This window comes from Ursus arctos, unplaced genomic scaffold (genome assembly GCF_023065955.2).
Source record: "Ursus arctos isolate Adak ecotype North America unplaced genomic scaffold, UrsArc2.0 scaffold_2, whole genome shotgun sequence".
In the NCBI taxonomy this organism is placed as follows: Eukaryota; Metazoa; Chordata; class Mammalia; order Carnivora; family Ursidae; genus Ursus; species Ursus arctos.
The window spans coordinates 67,401,058-67,421,128 of record NW_026622874.1 but is presented as its reverse complement, the minus strand read 5'-3'; the positions used below and the strand labels follow the sequence as shown (position 1 = coordinate 67,421,128).

At 56.4% G+C, this 20,071-nt stretch overlaps 1 protein-coding gene, 1 long non-coding RNA gene and 1 other non-coding gene across 6 annotated transcripts; 2 read left to right on the top strand and 1 right to left on the bottom strand.

Moving 5' to 3' along the window:
- The first annotated feature begins 41 nt into the window (after positions 1-41).
- On the top strand, positions 42-17,516 carry LOC130544254 (uncharacterized). 3 transcript variants are annotated; one of them, XR_008960415.1, is made up of 7 exons: positions 42-273; positions 501-562; positions 3,400-3,470; positions 12,282-12,508; positions 14,198-14,336; positions 16,895-16,950; positions 17,162-17,516. It is a non-coding gene; the product is annotated as an uncharacterized LOC130544254 (long non-coding RNA). The 3 variants fall into 3 exon arrangements; XR_008960417.1 differs by lacking the exon at positions 3,400-3,470 and having other exon boundaries at positions 45-273; XR_008960416.1 differs by lacking the exons at positions 3,400-3,470; positions 12,282-12,508 and having other exon boundaries at positions 45-273.
- LOC113245440 (small nucleolar RNA SNORD60) lies at positions 314-396 on the top strand. The gene has a single exon (XR_003312698.1). It is a non-coding gene; the product is annotated as a small nucleolar RNA SNORD60 (small nucleolar RNA).
- Positions 1,069-7,102, bottom strand: RAB26 (RAB26, member RAS oncogene family). Of its 2 annotated transcripts, XM_026485017.3 has the most exons (9): positions 6,818-7,102; positions 5,653-5,763; positions 3,171-3,212; positions 3,027-3,093; positions 2,774-2,826; positions 2,377-2,442; positions 2,223-2,279; positions 2,046-2,122; positions 1,069-1,946 (listed from the first exon to the last, which is right to left on the bottom strand). In XM_026485017.3, exons 1-9 carry the CDS (start codon positions 7,007-7,009, stop codon positions 1,844-1,846), a joined length of 768 nt encoding a protein of 255 aa, XP_026340802.1. In that variant the 5' UTR covers positions 7,010-7,102; the 3' UTR covers positions 1,069-1,843. The 2 variants fall into 2 exon arrangements, with proteins under 2 accessions (XP_026340802.1, XP_057171193.1); XM_057315210.1 differs by having other exon boundaries at positions 2,223-2,442.
- Positions 17,517-20,071: the final 2,555 nt, after the last annotated feature.

Below are 20,071 nucleotides of genomic sequence, written 5' to 3'. Positions count from 1 at the left end.
CAATCGCAGTGGTGGGACAGTTTCTATAAAAGCTCGAGCCTCGGGCTTTCGTGTTCTTTCGGGATCGAGTGCGGGTATAGCTTGTTTTCTTTTTTTGCCGCCATGCTCCAAGGCCATGGGAGCCCTGGGCCCCGAGGGCGTTTGAGGGGGTCCCCCAAGCCTGCAGGCGGGCCTGGCCCACTTTCGCCTCGGTGTTGTTCACGTTTTTTGCTCCGCCCCCTTACCCCGTTCGGTCGGGGAATTCCGAAGCTCCAGGTCTACGTCTTCCTGCAGGTAAGGCTGGGCCGAGCCTGCCCTCCTCTGTGCGGCTTCGAGCCTGTGATGAATTGCTTTTATTTCTGACACCTCGTATGAAAACTGCACATGCAGTCTGATTATTTGGCAAGACTGAGGCTTCAGGGTGCGCCGCCGTGACGGGGCAGGGGCTGGGTGCGAAACTATCTTGCCCGAAACGGGGGGAGTGGGTTTCTGTCTACATTGCGGCACTGTCTGACTTCCAGGGCGGTGGGTGACCCGGCTGGAGACTGTGAACGTGAGTGGACGTCAGCCTGGAGGCCTGCTGGTAAGACGGGAGCCTGTGTCTGTATGGGAGGCGCTTAGCAATAAAGCAAAAGTGGTGAGTTGATTGGGGCGCAGGTGTCTTTCTTTTCACACGTGTCTGCCTCCCGGACGGCCCTTTGGGAGCACTGGCTCATCCCCGTGCAGTCCTGGGACACGGCGGAGGAAGATGGATGTTGATGCAGTGACATCCCCACTGTTGGAACTGCCTTCTCCGTATTTCCTTTCAAGGCCAAAAATACCGGGGTTTTCTTGGCCTTTGCCTTGGGTAGGTCAGAAACTCTTTTAATTCTTCATGAACAGGCCACGTAGCACTGTTTGCCCTTGGGTCTTGTGGGGGGAGGTGGACACAAACCACCTAGGCTCCCCCGTGCTCCCTAGACACCATTGGGGTTCCACGTAACCTAGTTAAAGGCGGGGGGGTGCTACCTTCTGAGCGTTAAAAGACGATCTGTATTTTGCCGAGGGGTCTAAAGGGGGATTTCTTTCAAAAGACGAGAGAGGCAGTCCAGAAAACACAACTTTATTCACTAGGAGTGAAAATGAAGGCTCTTAATCTAAAGACAAACTTCAAGATTTGAGTATAACTTGGAGTGCACTACCAGCCCCCTGGCTTGACCTCACTAAGCACAGGCCTCCGTGGGACTGGCAGTTCTAGTTTCCCTGACATTTCTGTGATTTCCCATTTGCTGTTTGTCTATTACAAAGCCACAACCTTGGCATTCTCCAAGGGAGCATGAAAGGAAGACCCTGTTGATGGTGGAACCAGAGTCTCCTTGTGTGTGAGCAGGGAGTAGGTGTCTCTGTCCTTGGGGCACAAATGCATGGTATGGTTTGCGGTGAAGCGCTCGGTCCCAGGCACAGGCAGGAGTCCTTCCTTTCCCTGCCTGGGCAGCGTGTGCAGCTGAAGACATGGCTTTCTCTAAGGGATTAGGCACTGTACAGGTGCTGGCACCGTGGCCCGGCCTCGGAGCTGGGCATGTCCAGGAGGGGGCAGCAGAGCGCCATGGCAGCAGGAGCAGGCACCCTGCCCAGGCTGTACATGGTGACGTGCCCCCTCCTGTACCGAAGACCCTTGCTTTTCCGTCAGGGCCCTCAGGCAGCAGCAGGTGAAGGGGGGGGTGCAGTCCCACTGGCTCTTTGAAGCCTCTTGGGCCTGGGGCTCTGAGAAAGGCAAGGCTCCGTCTGGGAGTCTCAGGAGCAGACACTCTGGGATTGACTGCGGTGACTAAACCCAGGGGGACCCTTTAGAGCCTCTGTGCAGCCTTGCAGGGCCCTCCCAGGTTCAGGGTGTGCAGCAGGAGGCGCCTCGGCCCTCCCTCTTGACGTAGTCGTGCAGCCGGAAGCGGGGTTCACTGGGGGCCTTCATGGAGCGCTGCTTCAACTCCCTGTGGGGCAGGGGTGGCCAGGGAACAGAGTGGTTGCTCCCCAGCAAGGAGATTCACTCCAGGTCTGGGGGGCTCTTCCGGGTGACTGCCAGAACTTACTTTGCAATGGCTGTGAAGGCCAAGTCCACGTTGAGGCCCGTCTTGGCGCTGGTCTCCATGAAGGGCAGTCCATACTCCTGCAAACAGCTGCTGCCAGCCAGGTGGCAGCCTGGTGGGGACAGCCCAAGCCCAGCAGCCCTAGGGACACCCCTGGCCCCCCACCCTACCCTGGCTCACCTTGGCCAGCTTCTCCCCATCCTCCCTCTTCACCACACGCTCCTGGGCAGAGTCCACCTGGCACAGGGGTCTTGGTGAGAGCTGGCCCAGGGCTTACCCGCCCCCTCATCCCCCCTGTAGAGCCAGGGAGGAGAGGGGAGGTTGGGGTGCTCACCTTGTTCCCCAGCAGCATAAGCACCACATTGTGCTGGGCATACTCCTGGATCTCGGTCAGCCAGGCCTGTGGGGGAAAAGCTGAGACCAGTGTGGAGGCTGTCACTCCTGCACACCCCTTGCCCCTCCAGGCCACACTGCACGGAGGGCCTGTTGGGCTCTGGCTAACAGGAGGGGCCCAGAAATAGTGGTCCCTGTGCCAGACTGAGGCACCACTGACAAGTACCTTAGCCAAGGTGTTGGACTGATGGAGCTGGAAGGTCCCCAGACCCCCTTCAGCTCACAGGCAACCTGAGCCACCAGAAGGGGCCCACCTTGCCCTCTTCTGCCCTTGGCACCCTAATGCCACCACAGACTGTTCTACCACCACTACCACCACCAGGAAGGAAACCACTGACCTGGATACTGTCAAAGGAGGCCTTGTTGGTGACATCATAGAGCAGCAGCAGTGCTGGGGGCAGAGGGCCAGTGAGGACACCTCCAGGGCTCACAGCAGCTTCCTGTCACCCACACCCTCATGCATCACAGCCTCCACACCTCCTGCCATGTTCACTGCCAGGGCACCTTCCCCTGAGCAGAAGCCAGGGTAGCAGGGCACCCACAGCACAGCCTCCGATTCCCCGGGCTGGCATCCCATGCCCACAAGCTCACCGTGGGCATCGCGGTAGTAGGCGTGGGTGACACTGCGGAACCGCTCCTGGCCAGCTGTGTCCCAGATCTGCAGCGACAGGCACAGGATTCAGGGCTGCCAGTCCCTTCCCCTCACCTCCCCACCCCGCACCCCCCACCTCTCACCTGCAGCTTCACCTTCATGCCATCCACATCCAGAACTTTGTTCTGAAACACAGCCAGCCAGCTCCACTCAGCCCGGCAGCCAGCGCGGCTCCAGGCAGCAGCTGGGAACAGTGCTGCCCCCTGGCGGGGCGGCGGGGGGGGCTCCCGAGGGTGAAGCCAGGCCGGGACTGGGCCTGAGAGTGCCCCTGGCATGCCCCCAAATTCACTCTTTATCCTGTCTGCCCCTCAGCTGGCTGGGTTCTGTCCTTGATGCCCACCTCCTGGTTCTCGTCTGACCACTTCGCCTCCCCGTACCCGCAGGTAACCTTTCACCTTGAACCCAAGTCGTGGGATCCACCCAACTCTCCCCACCCCTGTGCCTCTACCCTTCCCCCTGGTGAGCCCCTCCTGGTGACGCCTAGGCCCCTCTCGCACTCAGATGGCCATCCTCACGGACTTGCATGTTGCTGCCCAACAAGGCTGGCCATGTCCAGTTCTGGCCCTCGTGTGCTCATTCTCTGCCCACCTCAGAGGCCTGGCACACGGCCCCACCGGCTCCACTGCTCTCAAAGCCCCTTTGCCACCACTCAGCCCAGTCAGTCACCGAGTCCTGTTGCTCCAGCCTTCCCTCCTCCCTGCCCTCCCCCAGCACCTCTCCAGCCCAGCCCTGCCACCCTGCCTCCCCCTGGCGCCTAGACCTCGTCAGCTTCCTGCACCTTCTTGCTAACTCTGGTTCACCACGCACATCTCCCTGGACCCTCGAAGACTGCAGACGCCTGCCTGCAGGCTCCAAGGCCCTGCCCCAGCCCCTCTGATGAGCCATCAGCTCCTCGCAGCTCTATACGTGCTGCTTCTTTTGCTCAGAGCCACCCGCACGACCTTTGTGAAGTTACCATGGTGTAACCCCAGGCCCATTACTAACATTCCGTCTCAGTTTCCCCATCCACAAATGGAGATAACCAGGGTGCCCATCACATGGCTGCTTCAACGGCTTTATGAGCTATGTGCAAAGTACTGAGAACTGTATCTGGTTCAGAGTGAGAGCTAATTGTTCTACTTTAAAAGCCTCTCTTCCTACTGGGACAGCAGCTCTCTAAGGACAGGACCCAGTACAGTAACCATAGAGCCCGGAATTCGGCCTGGTATACAGTGGGTGCTCATTGAGTATTTGCCGGCTGGTAATGGTCCCCCAGCAGACCCTCCCAGCTCAGGACTAGTGGCAGGGAGTGGTGCAACCCGACGGTTCCCATCTGCTGGGGTGGGGGTGGGGGCCTGCTAACCCCCGGCTGAGGCCCCTGGTAGCCTCAGGCCCTGGCAGCTGGGACCACACCGCCTCCCTCCACCTCCCTCTTCCCCAAGCTCCTGCTGTCCGGGTGCTTCTGCCACTCCCAGGAACCAATGGCACAGCCATCTGCCAGGCCGAGAGGAGGCTGGGAAGGACACCCCGCCTTCTCTAGCACCCTTGAACAGGGGTGTGAACCTAGTGGCCTCACCTCCCTCACCACCTGCCCCAGAGCCAAGAGGGAGGTGAGAAGGGGGGAGGTGGGGCCAAAACAGGCCAAGGACCAGCTGTCCAGCGCTTAAACTGTCCCTTTCTGACACCTGAACCCTTACTTCATCTCAGAAGACTTGAGGGGACCTGGACCCCCAAGCAGGGTAAATAATGGCTCCCTAGACTGGAGAGAGCCCCCTTTCCCATTCCCAGAATGGGCCGCCCTCCCAGCCTCCTGCCAACTGGGTCTAATTAAAGGGTGAGAAAAATGCAAACTTGGGATTTGTCTAGAACACACCGGCACCTTGGCAAGTCACTCAGGATTTAGACTGGTGGGTAGAGCTGGGGGCTCGGCTGCTGTGGCCCTCATTCCCTGCTGACCCCACAGGCTGGTGGGGTGCCAGGGGGGTGTGGGGAGCCCTGAAATCCAGGGGCACTCCCCCCACCCCAAAACCCCAGGGACACAGCTCTCCTGTTGGCAATGTGGGAGGGACTCTGGCAGGGGGAATAGACAGGTGGGAGCATTTCCTGTGAGCCTCCTCACCCAAGGGCAGAGGTCCTCCCCCCCCCCAGCTCCCAGACAGGGTGTGTGCCCCACAGCCACTTCTCTCTTAGGTCCTTAGCAGGCTGCCTGGCACCTGTGTTCGGTGGGGCAATGATGTTAAGCCTCCCAAGGGAACGTAGGCCTTAAGTTCCCTCTGACGGCCACCCCCTGGGGCACAGGATACAGCCCCAGACAGAGGGGTGCTACCCCTGCTTCAGTCAGATGTAGCCATCACCCGTCTCTAGGATCCTTAGGGTGTCAGGAGTTGGGCATTTTGGTGGTTAAGGCATCGCACCTCAGCCACCCTGACCGTGAGTGCCAGGTGGTCCAGACAGGAGGTGTCCCAGGGCTAATGGAGAACCCGCTGCCCAGGGGTGTTGTGAGAACTCAGTGAGCTGGTGTGGGGGTGGGGGCCCAGGGCATGGCTGGGTCAGCTCAGTGCTGAGGACATCAGCCTCCACTCTCACCCGGAAGTCGATGCCCACAGTGGAGATGAAGGTCCCTGCCAAGAATGCCCCATCCTTGAAGCGCACGAGCAGGCAAGTCTTCCCCACGCCCGAGTCCCCCACCAGCATGACCTGGGGTGAACAGGAGGGTCAGAGGTGTTAGGGACAGAGGGGACCAAGGTGCTGGCCCACCCAAAGGGGTGCCTGGTATTCCCTGAGCTGGCCTGGTCAGGAGTGGAGGAACTGTCCCAGGCCTGCGGGTTCAGCAGGACGTGGGGGAGACAGGGCAACTACAGTCCCTGCCGGCCTGGACCTCCAGCTTCCACCTCCAGAAGGTTCTGTCCCCTTTCTCTTGAACAGTGGCCCCTCTCAATTAGTGGGGAGTGGGGGCAGCTGCCTCCATCCAGAGCCTACCTAACCCCACCCCAGACCCTGGACACCATGCTTGATCTGGAATGGTAGCATTTGGGGCTTGGTGGGGAGTGGAGTCTGGAGGTTGGTGGCTGGAGACCTGAGAGGCCTGTGGGGGGTCTCTGTGCCAGGGGGCTTCTTCTAATCCCCGTAAGATTCTGGAGGAATTTGCCACATGAGGTCAAATATTGGCTGAGAAGATCCAGGTCGTGTCTGGGGACCGAGAGGGGGCAATCAGGCCTCCCTCTCATCCACCTCTCCCCCAGCCTTCTGTCAAAGGCTCCAAAACCCAAAGACAGTCGGACAACCCCTCCACAATCCACAGGCTTCTGCCTAGGCCTGAAGGAGGCCCCAGTGTTCCCCACCCAACTGGCAAACCTCTTCTTAGTCTTCCTCCTTCCCCCAAAAAAGAGACCCACAGACCGTGGGGTTGAGGGAAGGAAGCATATGGGAAATGGTGAGACTGGGGCCCGGGTGGGTGCGGGGCCATTAGGGAGCGCGGAGGGAGCACCTGCCAGGTTCAGGACCCCTTGTCCGGCCCTGCCAGCTGGGGCGTGAGGGGGCAGGCCTTGCCAGCTGTTGAGTATCTGAAATCCGGGTCTGACAGCTGTGTGTGTGTGCGATGCGCGTTGTCAGCCGTGCCAGCTGCAGGGTGCCGCTTCGGCGGGCTGCCCGCCCCGGGTCCGCGGGGCCCTCCCTCCCCTTCCCGACCCTCCCTGCTCGGCTCAGGCCGAGCGCCACCTGCTGCGCTCGCATGGGGTGGGGGCCGGCTCACCTTGAAGGCGACGTCGTAGAAGTCGCCGCCGCCAAGCGAGGGCCGGTCAGGCTGCGGGGGCCCGTTGGGCCGCGCCTGGGGGCCAGGGCGCCCAGTCCCAGGGCGCGCCGGCCGGGACCCGTTGGCTGCGGGCAATGCGGAGGCAGCGGGCGCGCTGGCCCCCTTGCTCTTGGGGGTCTTTTTCCTGGACATGGCGGGCGGACGCTCAGGGAGCTCCCTCTGCAGCCGCCGCGCCCCGGGCCGCCTTGCTCCCCGCTCTCGCGGAGCGCGACGCGGACCTGAACCCGTCCCGCGGCGGCGGCGGTGGCGGCATCCCGGGCGCCCCGCTCCCCGCCGCCCCGCCCCCGCATCCCACAGCCCGCAGCCACTCAGGCCCGGCCTCCCGCCGCCGCCGCCAATGGCCGCGCTGGGGCGGGGGCATGCAAATGAGACGGCCGCCCGGGGGCGGGGTCACGAGGCCCTGGCACTGACCTAGGTGGCGACCGGGTGGGCGCGCCTCTGCCGGGGGCGGGCGGCTCCTGCCCCGCCCCAGGCCCTGCGACCCCGCTCCGGGGCCACCTCCGTGGGGCGGTGGGCCTGTCGCTTCCCCGCGCGCTATACACCATCCCTCCCTGCACTGCCCCTTGCCCAGTGTCCCTCATGAGATGGCCTCTGGGTCTGGGACCTGGTCGGGGGATGGGGGTGGAGGGGAGAGTGCTCTGAGAAGGGGGCGCCGAGGCAGTGGGACTGCATGGGGTGGACACCTGGGTTTCTGTCCCTTCTCTGCTAGAGATGCCACCTGGCCTGCTGTGCACCCACCCCTCCCCTTAGGGCAGGCAAACAAACCCGGGCGCTGGGAGCACTCAGCGCCCAGCTGACAGCTGGTTATCAGCTGTGAGGCGCCCTCCCTCGCAGCTTCTGCCCGCTGGGCTGAAGCCTCAGGATCCTCAGGGAAAGGGAAATCCGAGTTACAGCAGCAGGAAGCCCCTGAGTGGCCCTTGCCCTGGGGCTCTGCCCTCAGGGGTCTGGGAGGAGAAGGAGGTGGGAGGCCCCTCCCCCAGGAGGTGGCTAGCCCCTTGGCCTTCTGGTGCCAGGTTCTTGCCCCAAGGTAGCCAAATGCTGACTGTCCCAACCCCATGCTGGTCCCTGGCAGACCAGTGTCCAGAGCCTGACACTTCCCCCTGGACTGTCTCCACCCAGGAGTCTCTGGGTTTTGAGCATAAGGCTGAGATGATCATGGGATCCCGGGAGTGGTGAGCCAAGATGCCCCCCAGCCGGGGCTTGGGGGCAGCGAGTGTAGGCAGAAAGGCAGTGCTGCTGGGATCAGCCACTGGCAGCTGGTGGCATGGCCTGGCTGTCCCCCAAGATGGAACAGCTATCACATGGACCCTAGCCCCTTCAGAGGCCTGAGCGCTCTCCGCTGGCAGTGCCCAGAGCCCAAATACTGATAATGGACAGGAGCTGCCTCTAGGCCAGAGGTCTGGGAAGACCCAGCAGAGGGATTCCCCAAGAGGGTCTGGCAGAGCCCCGCATGAGAGAGGCTGTGGGAAGCTAGCTGCCTTTAATCGAGAGTCACTGTGTGTCAGGCACAAGTCACCCTCAGAACTACTCTGTGAGGTGGGTGGTGCTAGGATCCCCAGTGATCAGGTGGGAAAACTGAGGCCCAGAGAGGGGAAGAGAGCTGTCCAAGGTCACCAGGCTAGAAAGTGACAGAACCAGGATTTGTACTTGGGAACGCTGGCTCCAGAGAACACAACCTGTCCCGTGGCAGCATTGGCCCAGGAGTCCTCGGGAGACCCATCCCTCCAGGCCCTACCCGAGCTGGGGGACAAACCGAAGGAAGCCCTCTGAGGGCCCCCGGCCTCCTTTCTTGTCTCGCTCCTCGGGACCCCCACTTCTTCCAGGCCAGTGCCCGGATGTGTGGATCAAGGAGCTTGGGGTGGGGGTGTTGAGCTCCCACTGCTGTGGCCCTGGGGACTCCAGGTGTCCTACGTTCCTTGAGGCCAATTTCAGGGTGGCTGGCCCAGGCTCTCAGCCCATGCCCACTGACCCCAGGGTCCCAGGCAAGGGGCTCCCTATTTCCTCCTGTCAGCCGTTGCCCAAGGGAAATCAGAAAGGAGTTTGGGTGCTCTAGATAAGGCAACTGAGTCGAGGGTGGGGGCTAGTGCTAATGGGGTAACCAGGAAGGTTGAGTGGGGAGCCAGGAGGGGAGGAAAGCTGAAAGCAGCAGAGGAGAAATACTTGACCTTGAAATCTTTAAAATTAGGAGAATATATGTAAAAACCCAAGTCTCTGATTTCTTTTGAAAAGGGAGAGTTCTAGGTCCCTGCATCACGGCATTCTTCTTGCCTCTCTTTCCTTCCAGCCATCCTCCTAATCTTTGATCATTATGTCCCTTGGTACCTCCGTTTGTCATCTGTCTCACTCTCTGGAATGTAAATTGTCTGGGTACAGGAAGCAGCTTGTCTTGGTCACTGCCATATCCCTGGCAGCTGGCTCCAGGCCTCAATAAACTTACGAAACTGGTGAAAGAAACATGAGTTAGAAATGGGCCCCACTTCAGGACATGTCATTGCTAACAAGGATAAGGCAGACAGTGTCGCAGTGTGCGGTGACCAGGGCTTTGTCGGGGAGGGGCCTTTGCTCTGGGCTCTGACGGTTGAACAGGAGTCCAACAGGAGACAGAGAAGCTTGCTAGGTAGGGGGAATGAATACGTGCAAGCTCAGAGTGCCAGCGGGTGGGCATTCTGAGCAGAAGAGGCCAAAGTGTGGTCCAGCTGCTTGGAGGAAATCCAGGTGGTAACACAGGAGGGGGCTAGATTCTCTTTTGTTTTAATATATATATATTTAAGATTTTATTTATTTATTTGACAGAGTGAGAGTGCACAAGCAGGGGAGGGGGAGAAGCAGGCTCCCCGCCGAGCAGGGAGCCTGATGCGGGGCTCAATCCCAGGACCCTGGGATCATGACCTGAGCCGAAGGCAGACGCTCAACCATCTGAGCCACCCAGGTGCCCCAGAGGGCTAGATTCTAAAGTGAATTTGAATGTTTAGCGCAGGAGCTTGGATACTGTTCAGCGAGAAATAGGGAGCCACACATGGTTCCTGAGCAAAGCGGCAGAGGACGCTGCTACAGGAACAGGGGGGAGGGGGAGCATGGTGCAGCCTGTAGACAGGGAGGTGACTTGGAGGGGGTGGCAGTAACCAGAGGGGAGGGAATAGGGACAGAGGAGACCTCCCAGAAATACAGGATCTGTGGGCCTGCGGGTGAGGCAAGACGGGAGCCCATGGGCCAGAGACAGTGGAGGGCTGACGTGCGGACGGCGAGTTCTTTGCTGCCCCTCCCAATCAGGCAGGAAGGCCTCTGTCCCCTACCTGTGGCTCTGTCATTGCTCTGACCAATACGTATGGCAGAAGTGACCCTGTGTCCAGTTCTGGACCCAGACCCTATAGACGGGCAACTCCTACTTCCTGTCTCCTGGAATACTCGTTCTTGGAACCCGGCTGCCATACTGTGAGAAAGCCCAGGCAGCCTTGTGAAGAATCCCAGGTGCAGGGAACCCACTTGCCACCTAGGAAGTCATCCTGGCGAGGGGCGCTGTGGTCCTGGTGGATTCCATGTGGAGCAGAAATAGCCGCCCCACGGAGCCCTGCCCCAACTGCAGATTCATGAGCATTTGGAGGGTTTCTTGTTTACACAGCAATAGATAACTAGACCAGGCTGCCAGCAAGGGGGAGGAAAAGGGACGGTTTGGTGGGAAAGATCGGGAGGGTGGCCTTGGCTGGACTTGGGATTCCCAGATTGTTGGGCCGAGCTTGAGTGCAGTGTGGGGGAGGGGTGCCTGCGGCCCTCAGCCCTGCTGGCATGGGGCTGGCTCCACTGGACAGACAGGTCTACACGTACCCTGCACCAGGCACAGAGCTGGTGCAGCCCCACATCTGTTCCTGCCTCACTCTGGATCCTCACCCCCAGTCCCTCTGGTGGCCCCCGTGCCAGGTGCCTTCACAGGCCTGAGGCCCCCAGCTCCTGCACGCTGCCCTCTGACTTGCCCTTCTGGGGGTCTGGCCCCTTGCTCCTGGAGTGACGTGTGCCGCGAGTGCCCAGACACAACAACCCTCTGGGATCTATGGCCTGACGCAGTCTCTCTCTGGAGCCCCATTTTCCAAGCGGGACAGCTTCACCCCCAGGTTCCACTCACCCACGGGGCCATGGTCAGGCTCAGACAAGTATGAGGGTCAAGGATGAGCCTTGACCTTCCGGGCTCTGCTTGGAGCCCCCTCCCCCAGGTAAGTAGCCTTCCCCAGCCTCTCCCACCCCCACTTCTTCCTGCACTCATGTGGACACTGACGTTTGCTCTCCAGTGGACACGCCGGTGGCTGCCTGGCCTCAGCCCTGGCCTCTGGGCTTCCTGCGGACAGCACCCAGCCTGCCTGCTCCTGCCTCCCCGAAGCACTGAATGGAGAGTCTGTGACTGAGCAGGACAGGCCTAGGCTCGACTTCAGGGTTCTGTTAGGGGAGGAGCGGCAAAGGTCCCAAGTCTTCTGACCCCTGAGCACCTCACATAAGTCAGTCCTAGGGAATTCAGCTGTCTGCGATCTCGGGGGAAGGACCCTGGCCGGAAAGGTGCCAGCAGGCAGAGGCCCCGGCTCGATCCCTGGCTCGATCCCTGGCATGCTGTGGGACCCGCTCCCCTCTCCCTGAAATGAGGGGGCGGGAGGAGCTGATCTCTGAGGTCCCTTCCAGCTCCAACACCTTCTGTTCTATGAAATCCACGTGAACGTTGCTATAGAGACTGCAGAGAGGAACTGCATCAGCTCAGAATTGGACCTCCACCCAGAGGAGAGGAAAGAGTCACCCCAGGAAACAGCTGATGTCAGAGGCGTGCTCGCCCCCTCCCCCCACGTCCAGGGACACAGGGGCCACGCAGAGTGTCCTGCTCCTTCGAGGACACACCCCACCTGCCGCACACTCACCTTTGCAGCACCGAGGCCCTCCCGGGCAGGTGGTAAGGGGCGGACCTCCGCCCCTGCCTGTGCTGCAAAGGGACTGTTGTGTGAGGGCTGGCGCAGTGGGTTGTTTCCTTGCAGGCCTGCCCGCAAGATCTGCCCTCGGGCTTTCCTTCTCACCGCAGCTCCGGTACTCGCACCTGAGTACTCCTGGTGGTTTCAGAATGCAAAATGTGCCTGCTGTACAGCCCGGCGCGGGTGTGGGGGGTGTGGAGCTGCTCCCATCCAGGCTCTGCAGTGAGGCCCCAGGTGGGCGAGACCCCTGCCGGGAGGAGCACCAGGCTCTCCAGGCATCTTTGCAGCAGAAGCACAGGTGTAAAGGAAGAAATCGGATGCCCGGGCTGCCATGATGACCGCTGAAGTCCCAGCCCAGGCTGCTCCTGCCTCGGGCCAAGTGCACGGCTTGCATCCTCTCTCCTTTTTTTCTTTCTTTCTTTCTTTTTTTTTTTTTTTAAAGATTTTATTTATTTATTTGACAGAGAGAGAGAGACAGCCAGCGAGAGAGGGAACACAAGCAGGGGGAGTGGGAGAGGAAGAAGCAGGCTCCCAGCGGAGGAGCCTGATGTGGGGCTCGATCCCATAACGCCGGGATCAAGCCCTGAGCCGAAGGCAGACGCTTAACGACTGAGCCACCCAGGCGCCCCTCCTTTTTTTCTTGATTTTGAAAATGATGGATGATTTTGGAGGCATGTCAACAACACAAGAGGTAAGAGCAAGAAGAAAAGTTCTTGTTCTGCCCAGACCCTGTCCCTCGAGGGCTGTAACAAATACCGACAACAAACACGGTGCGGCCACAGAACAGCCCGAATGTATCATCCTACACTCCGGAGGCCACGGGGCGGAATGAGGCTTACGGGGCACCCACGAGTCTCGTTCCTTCTGGGCAGAAACCTTGCCTCTTCGGCTCCCGCCGGCTTCCAGCTTTCCTTGACTCGTGGCCACCTCCTTCCAACTTCCCTTTCCCAGGTCCCCTGGCCTTCGTGTCTGCCGCTCAGATCTCCCTTACAGGGACACTCCTGAGTGCATTTAGGGCCCCCTGGGTCATCCAGGGTAACCCCGCATCTCAAGACTTAATGGAATCATCACTGCAAGATGTCTTGCGGGGCAGGGTCACAGCCACAGACTCTGGGGACGAGGAGCTGGGTCTGTCTGGGAGCCGCTGTTCAGCTTCCTCAGCACGGTTCCAGTTGTGTATTTTAGGATTTTGTCTGAAACAGAGGTTCTTGGCTGAGACAGACCTTAAAAATCCCTGGACGATGGATTCCTTTCTCTGTGCTATCTTTATCCAGTTTGTTTAGACGTGCAAATTATGCTCAATACATGGCTTTATGCGTAAATATGCATTAAATATATTGAGATGTGGCCATGCCCTCTAAGAATACATACAAAAATCACAATCTTTGCACATTTGGTAAGATTTTTCCATAAACAGATCTGGATAAAGTATCTTTTCCTGGCGTGGCTCCAAAAAGTTTCCGATTTCTTCCTTTATGTCTGGTCTATTTGGGCTTTTTATTTCCCCTTGAGTTAGTTTTAATAGTGTGTCTTGTTCTAACACATAATGATCCTATCTAGGTATCAAAAGTTTACAAACAACTGCATGTAATTTTCTTTTGTGACTTTTAACTCTATTTCTGTGAATAAACCTGTTCTTAATCATTAACGGTCTGTATTTTGTTTTTATCTCTCAGTGACACTTGCCAGCAGGCTCTTTTTAAAAATCTTTTGGGTGTTTTGTTGTTGTTTGTTTTTTCAACATGGGGCTTGAACTCACGACCCTGAGATTGAGACCTGAGCTAAGAGTCAGACGATTAATGGACTGGGCCACTCAGTCACCCCATAATCTTAATTGCCTTAAATATTAAAAATAGCTCTTGATTTTATTAATTCATTCTACTCTTTCTTTTAAAATAACTAATTTATGCTCTTGGGGCCCCAGCTGGCTCAGTCGTTGGAGCACAGGACTCTTGATCTTAAGGTCGTGAGTTTAAGCCCCACCAAGTTAGGTGTAGAGATTACTGGAAAAAAAAAAAAACTTAAAAGAAATAAAATGTGTAGTTTGGTAAGTTTTTACATATGTTTTTACATGAAATAACTAATAGATGCTCTTAGGTTTCTCATTTCCTTCTTTCTGCTTTGTTTTGGTTTATTTTATAGTTGTTTTTCTAGAATGTTGACATGAATGCTTAGTTTAAAACTAGCTTAATTTTTCATGCATAATAATAGAAAAAGTGATGTTATCAGTTTCTCTCCATGTATAACTTTGCACCCCACAGGTTTGGTAAGATGTATGCTCATTACTATTCATTTCTATACAATTGATTTTAATTTTGATTTTTTTTGCTCAAGCATTATTTATTTACTTAAAGATTTTATTATTTTTTTTTTATATGAGAGAGAGCAAAAGAGATCACAGAGGCAGAGGGAGAAGCAGACTCGCTGCTGAGCGGAGAGCCCGATGTGGGGCTCAATCCCTGGACACGGGGACCATGACCTGAGCCGAACGCGGGCACTTCACCAACTGAGCCACCCAGGTGCCCTTATTTATTTATTTTTATTTATTCATTTAAGAGAGACAGAGAGGGCAAGCTAGAGCACAGCAGGGGTGAGGGACAGAGGGAGAAGCAGACTCCCCGCTGAGCCGGGGAGCCCAATGTGTCCCGCATTGGGGTGCATCCCAGGACCCTGAGATCATGACCTGAGCCAAAGTTCACTAATTTTAACTATACAGTTTGTTGAGTTTAGACAGAGAATCATTTGACCACCACCATACTAGTGATATAAAATATTTTCAAAAAAGATTTTATTTATTTGAGAGAGAGAAAGAGTGCTGCGTGAGCGGGGGGGGAGGGGCAGAGGGACAAGCAGACTCCCCGCTGAGCAGGGAGCCCCATGCAGGACTCGATCCCAGGACCCTGGGATCATGACCTGAGCCGAAGGCAGACCCTTAACCCACTGAGCCCCCCGGGCGCGCCGTAGATATTTAAGGAACAACTTCATCGAGATCTAATTGACGTCCGGTAACTGCACATATTTAAAGTGTACGATTTGGGGCGCCTGGCTGGCTCTGTTGGAAGAGCACATGACTCTTGATCTCAGGGTCATGGTGTAGAAGTTACTTAAATAAATAAAACTTAAAAAAAATGAAGTGTACAATTTGGTAAGTTTTTAACATATGTATACACCCATGAAACCACCACTGCAATTAAGATAATGAAGGACTCTGCTGCTTCTACATTTACCCTTCATTTACCTGGGTTGTCAGGGTGTCCCGCCTCAGCCCAGGATCCTTGGCAGACAGCTCTTCAGGCCTCTCCTCGGTGGGGCATCCCTGCGTTAGGGTGGGCTTGGGGGAGCCTCCCCTGGACCCAAGATGTGGTGGGGTGAGCAGGCGAAAGGACCCGGAGCACCTCTAGAGAACAGTGTGCCGAAGGCCACTTGCTTGCCTAATCATTTCCTCTGATCTTGCCGAAATATTGTCACGAAACATAGAAGGTATTAACTGGGCTGTTCAAATTCTCTTCACCTTGTCTGCTTGCTTTGTAAAGTTCAAAGGAAGGTGTAACAAAGTCTCCCACAATAGTTTTGTGTATTTCTTTCTTTTTTTTTTTTAAGATTTTATTTATGTATTCTAGAGTGAGCGAGAGAGAGAGCGAGCACAAAGCAGGGGGAGCAGCAGAGGGAGAATGAGAAGCCGGCTCCCTGCTGAGCAGGGCGACCAATGCGGGGCTCCATCCCAGGACTCTGGGATCATGACCTGAGCTGAAGGCAGATGCTTAACCAACTGAGCCCCCCAGGCGCCCCAGTTTTGTGTATTGCTAACGGTTTAGCTGTGTGTGCTAATGTTCTATTTTTGAGAACGCAACGGGTCATTACACATTCTACACAAACTGTACCTCTAATTAGTGTAAAAATAAAGGACTTCCCCCCACCCCGCGCCTTTTTAAAAAATCTTTTGCTTTAGTTCTGTTTTCCTGGTATTAAACTACCAACCTGGGGCGCCTGGGTGGATTACAAAAGAAAAGGATTACAAAAAAAAAAAAAAGAATAGGAAAATGAAGACATACAGAAGGTAGGTTGGCAGTTTATTTTTTTTTTAAAGATTTTATTTATTTATTCGACAGAGATACAGACAGCCAGTGAGAGAGGGAACACAAGCAGAGGGAGTGGGAGAGGAAGAAGCAGGCTCATAGCGGAGGAGCCTGATGTGGGGCTCGATCCCATAACGCCGGGATCACGCCCTGAGCCGAAGGCAGACGCTCAACCGCTGTGCCACCCAGGCGCCCCATTTTCCTATTCTTTATTTGTTATTTGTCTTGGTTTTGTCCCTGAAAACAGCATTTACCTGGATTTAGTATGTCTTCCCATTATGAAAATCCTTGTTCGTTAGTAGGGGAATTTAACTAATTTACATTTATGACAATGACCCGTGTGCTTGGTCTTGTTTTGCCTATTCTGATTAATACATTGATCCACCGTTTTCTTTTGTAATCCTTTCCAGGGCCGATCAGGTTTTCATGTGTCCTGCCCTCCAAGTTTTCCCTTTTATGCTGTTATCATTAACTGGGTTTTTTTGTTTGTTTGCTTGTTTGTTTTTTCCTAGAAGGAGAGAGGGAGAGTGGAGGGAGGGGCAGAGAGAGAGAGGGAGAGAGAGAATGTTAAGCAGGTCCATGCCCAGCACAGAGCCTGATGCGGGACTCCATCTCACAACACTGAGGTCATGACCTGAGCTGAAATCTAGAGCCAGACTCTTAACCGACTGAGCAACTCGGGCACCCCTCATTAACTGTTAATTAAAAACCTTAAGGGGTGCCTGGCTGGCTCAGTTGGAAGGGGAAGCAGCTCTTGATCTTGGGGTTGTGAGTTCAAGCCCCACATTGGGTGCAGGCATTACTTAAAGAATTAAAAAAAAAAACCTTTAAAAGTCCCACCTTATGATCTCTTTTATCAATAATTAAGGAATTTTCCAATGTCCTCTTCCTTGAATCAAACAAGATCTCCGGCACCTTTTATTTTCTCTGTTTGTTGAAATAATATTCTAGAATTTCATTTCCAGATAATTTCTTGCTTAAACATGCCCTTTCTATTTCAGAAATCCTTTAGAAACACTTGCACGGACTCCACAGCCAGCTTCAAACCGTCATTTAGGTTTGATTAATCTGTTTTTTTCTCATTTCGCACCCGTTTCTTATGGGTCTATCCTCCCTTATCTTGAGTCTGTCACTTGACTGGAATTAAAAGCTTGGGCTTGAAATAGAATCCCAGAAATACCACTTACTCTCTGTGTGACCTGGAAAATTTTTTAACCTCTCTGTGGCTTAGTAACCTTATTTCTTTTTTTCTTTTTCTTTTATGTCAGCTCTACACCCAACGTGGGGCTTGAAGTCATGACCCTGAGATCAAGAGTCCCACGTTCCACCCACTGAGCCAGCCAGACACCCTGGTTACCTCGTTCAATAAAAGCAATAGGTCTAGTAGCCAGCTCCTAGAGTTGTGAAGACTCATTGGAATGACAGTGAATGAATGATGGAGAAGTGAAGGATGTGAGTTGACTCCTCTCATCTCTCAAGAAGCTCTCACCACTGACACACTCTCTGCGCTCTCTCCCTGTCTCATCCACTTCTCCCTCTCCCTCATGGCTGGCACTCTTCCCTCAGCCTGGAAACCCAGTCAAGTCTGTACCCTGTTAGGAAAAAAACGTTGCCACAGCTCTTTCCTCTCACATCTAAGCTTCTAGAAACAATGGGCCACATGGCACGTCTACACCCTCTCACTTGCCACCAACCTGCTGGCATCTGGCTTCCTATCTAAACCCTCCACTCAAGGTGCCCTCCGTAAAGGTCATGGGTGAATACCATGCCTTCAGCTTTGTGCAGGTGACATGGCAGGATCGAGGGACAGGATGACTTAAGTAGTGAGGGCACTGACATACCTGGGGACCAGTGTTCTGCCTGCAGTAGATAGCTCATAAATATATGTCCCCTGAATGTGTGACGCAAATCAGCACATGGAATAGGGGCTGGGGAAGCTTCCCGGAGGAGGAGGCCCCTCAGTTGAGTCTGCAAGCATGAGTAATCATGGAGGTGGGATGGAAAAGTGTTCCAAGCAAAGGGAACAACATGGGGAAAGGCTAGGAGGTGGGAGACTGTAGAGAGTTCTAGAAGCCCCCAGTGGGGATACATGTGGGCCTGTGCAGTGAGGGAGGACCAAGAGGGGATGTGCAGCTGCACTGTCCTCAGCCCCCACTCTGTTCCTGCAGCCCAAGCCCCTGCTGGCTTCTCCCCTGTAGCCTTTCCCTTGACTTCCACATGCTGTGCCTCTGTTTCCTCCTGCTTCTCTGGGCTGCTCTTACTCAGACTTCCTCCAGGCCCTCTTTCTTCTCTTCTAGGATGGGGTTCCCTGCCTCTGGAGTTTTTTGTCTGCCCCAGGCCTGCTTACCCCCTCCCAGCGTCACGCCCTGCCTCCAGCTGTACTCTGGGCACCTTCACAAGTGCTCTATGGCATCGCACGTCCAGGACCTCCTCCTCACCTTTCCCTCCATGTCCCTCCTCCCCGAGGGCATCTCTACCCAGCCAACAGCCTCTCCACCCATCCCAGCACCCAACTGCCAGGCGAGGCACCATCTGAGCCTCCCCTTCTCTTCCCAGTCCCAGGGCTCCTCCTTCCCCTGCCTCATCCCATCAACCCCACCTTGGCTTAGACCTCATACCAGTGTTTCCAAACTGGGCTCCCAAGTACTCCCACTGTGACTCTGCATAAACTTTCCTGAAGCCCAAGTGGCTCACAGGCTCTACAGTCCTGCCCTGTTCCCCCTCGTGTCTAACTTAAGTCCCTCTCCCTGCTCAGCAATGAATTGGTCCAAGAGGCTCAGAGTTGGAGACAGGGCCTTGTGGGAGTTGAGCCCTGAGAAAGGACCTCAGTTGCCACAGCTGGACTACCCTTCCTCCACCCCCAGGCCACCTGGAGATCCTCTGCTTGTCCCTGGGTCATTTGACTGCCAGGGCATGGTAGGGCAACCTAGTCCCTGTTTATCCCTGGCCTTTGCCCGTGCGGGAACCAACCTGTTCTTCCGTGGATCTTTCCTGAGAGCTGGCTCTGGGCTGGGTGTGATCCTCCCCCAGCCCTAAGACATTGGCTTGCTATTTCTATGACACGGATGAGGACAGTGAGGGATTTAGGTGCCACTTCATGCCCAGGTGAATAGCAGAGCTGCAGGGTGTCCCACAGTGATCCTGCTTGGGTTCTCCCAGTGAGAGGTAGCAGGACGTGGGCCCAGCACTTGTGGGTTTAGCTGAGGTTTACCAGCTAGTTTAAAGAGAGAGACAGAACCTGGATAGGAAGTCGGGAAGCCTTGGGATGCAGCCTGGCCCTGGGTCTCAGGACAGTGGGATGGGGGCCTCCCCCATGTGGGAGTCCGCGGACTTCTTCCTGTGACCCCTCGGCCAGCTTAGGTCAGGCATCCCCCCCCCCCGCGGCCCCACGGTGGAGCAATTTTATCACTTTTTCATTAAAAGTTGAGATACAATTTACATAGCATAAAATCCACCCTTTTAAGAGCACAATTCAGTGATTTTTAGTATATTTACGAAGCTGTGCACCCACCGCCACTACCAATTTCAGGACGTCCTCACCATTCTGGAAGGAAACCGCATATCCACTAGCAGTTACTCCCCATCCCCCGCCCCCCAGCCCCAAGAGCCACTGGAGTGCTTCGGTTTTAGATTTGGTGGGTCGCAGGTGCCCTCGGCCGGCGGGTGGGCGGCTGCGGGGATGCTGAGCTGGCCCCGCCCGGCTGAGGCCAGCCTCGGGCGTCGCCTCTGGGACAGCAGGCACTGGCCCGAACACCTCGCTGGCGCTCCGGAGGAACGCCAAGACAGGACGCCTACCACGTGCCAGGCGCTGGGAAAACGGCGGAGACGCCAGGGGACAGAAGCGCTCCAAGATTGCCGGCACAGCCGTGACGCTCGCGAGTGCGGAGGGCTGAGGGGCGCGGACGCGGCGGGGACCTGAGGCCGCAGGGCGCGGGAGGGCAGCTGCGCAGAGAACCAGCCACCGCCGCCGCTCCCGAGGGAAGACAGCCGGGGACAGCCCGACGCCCCTCCAGTCCCGTGAGATGAGGGGGCGGGGCCCGACGATGCCCCGCCCCCGTACGCGGCCGCCCTGCAGAGCGAGGGGCGGGGCCTACGAACGCCCCACCCCGCCCGCCCCGCGCCGCACGGGGAGGAGGAGGAGCGGCGGCGGCGGGCCCGCACTGCAGCGGGAGCGCGCG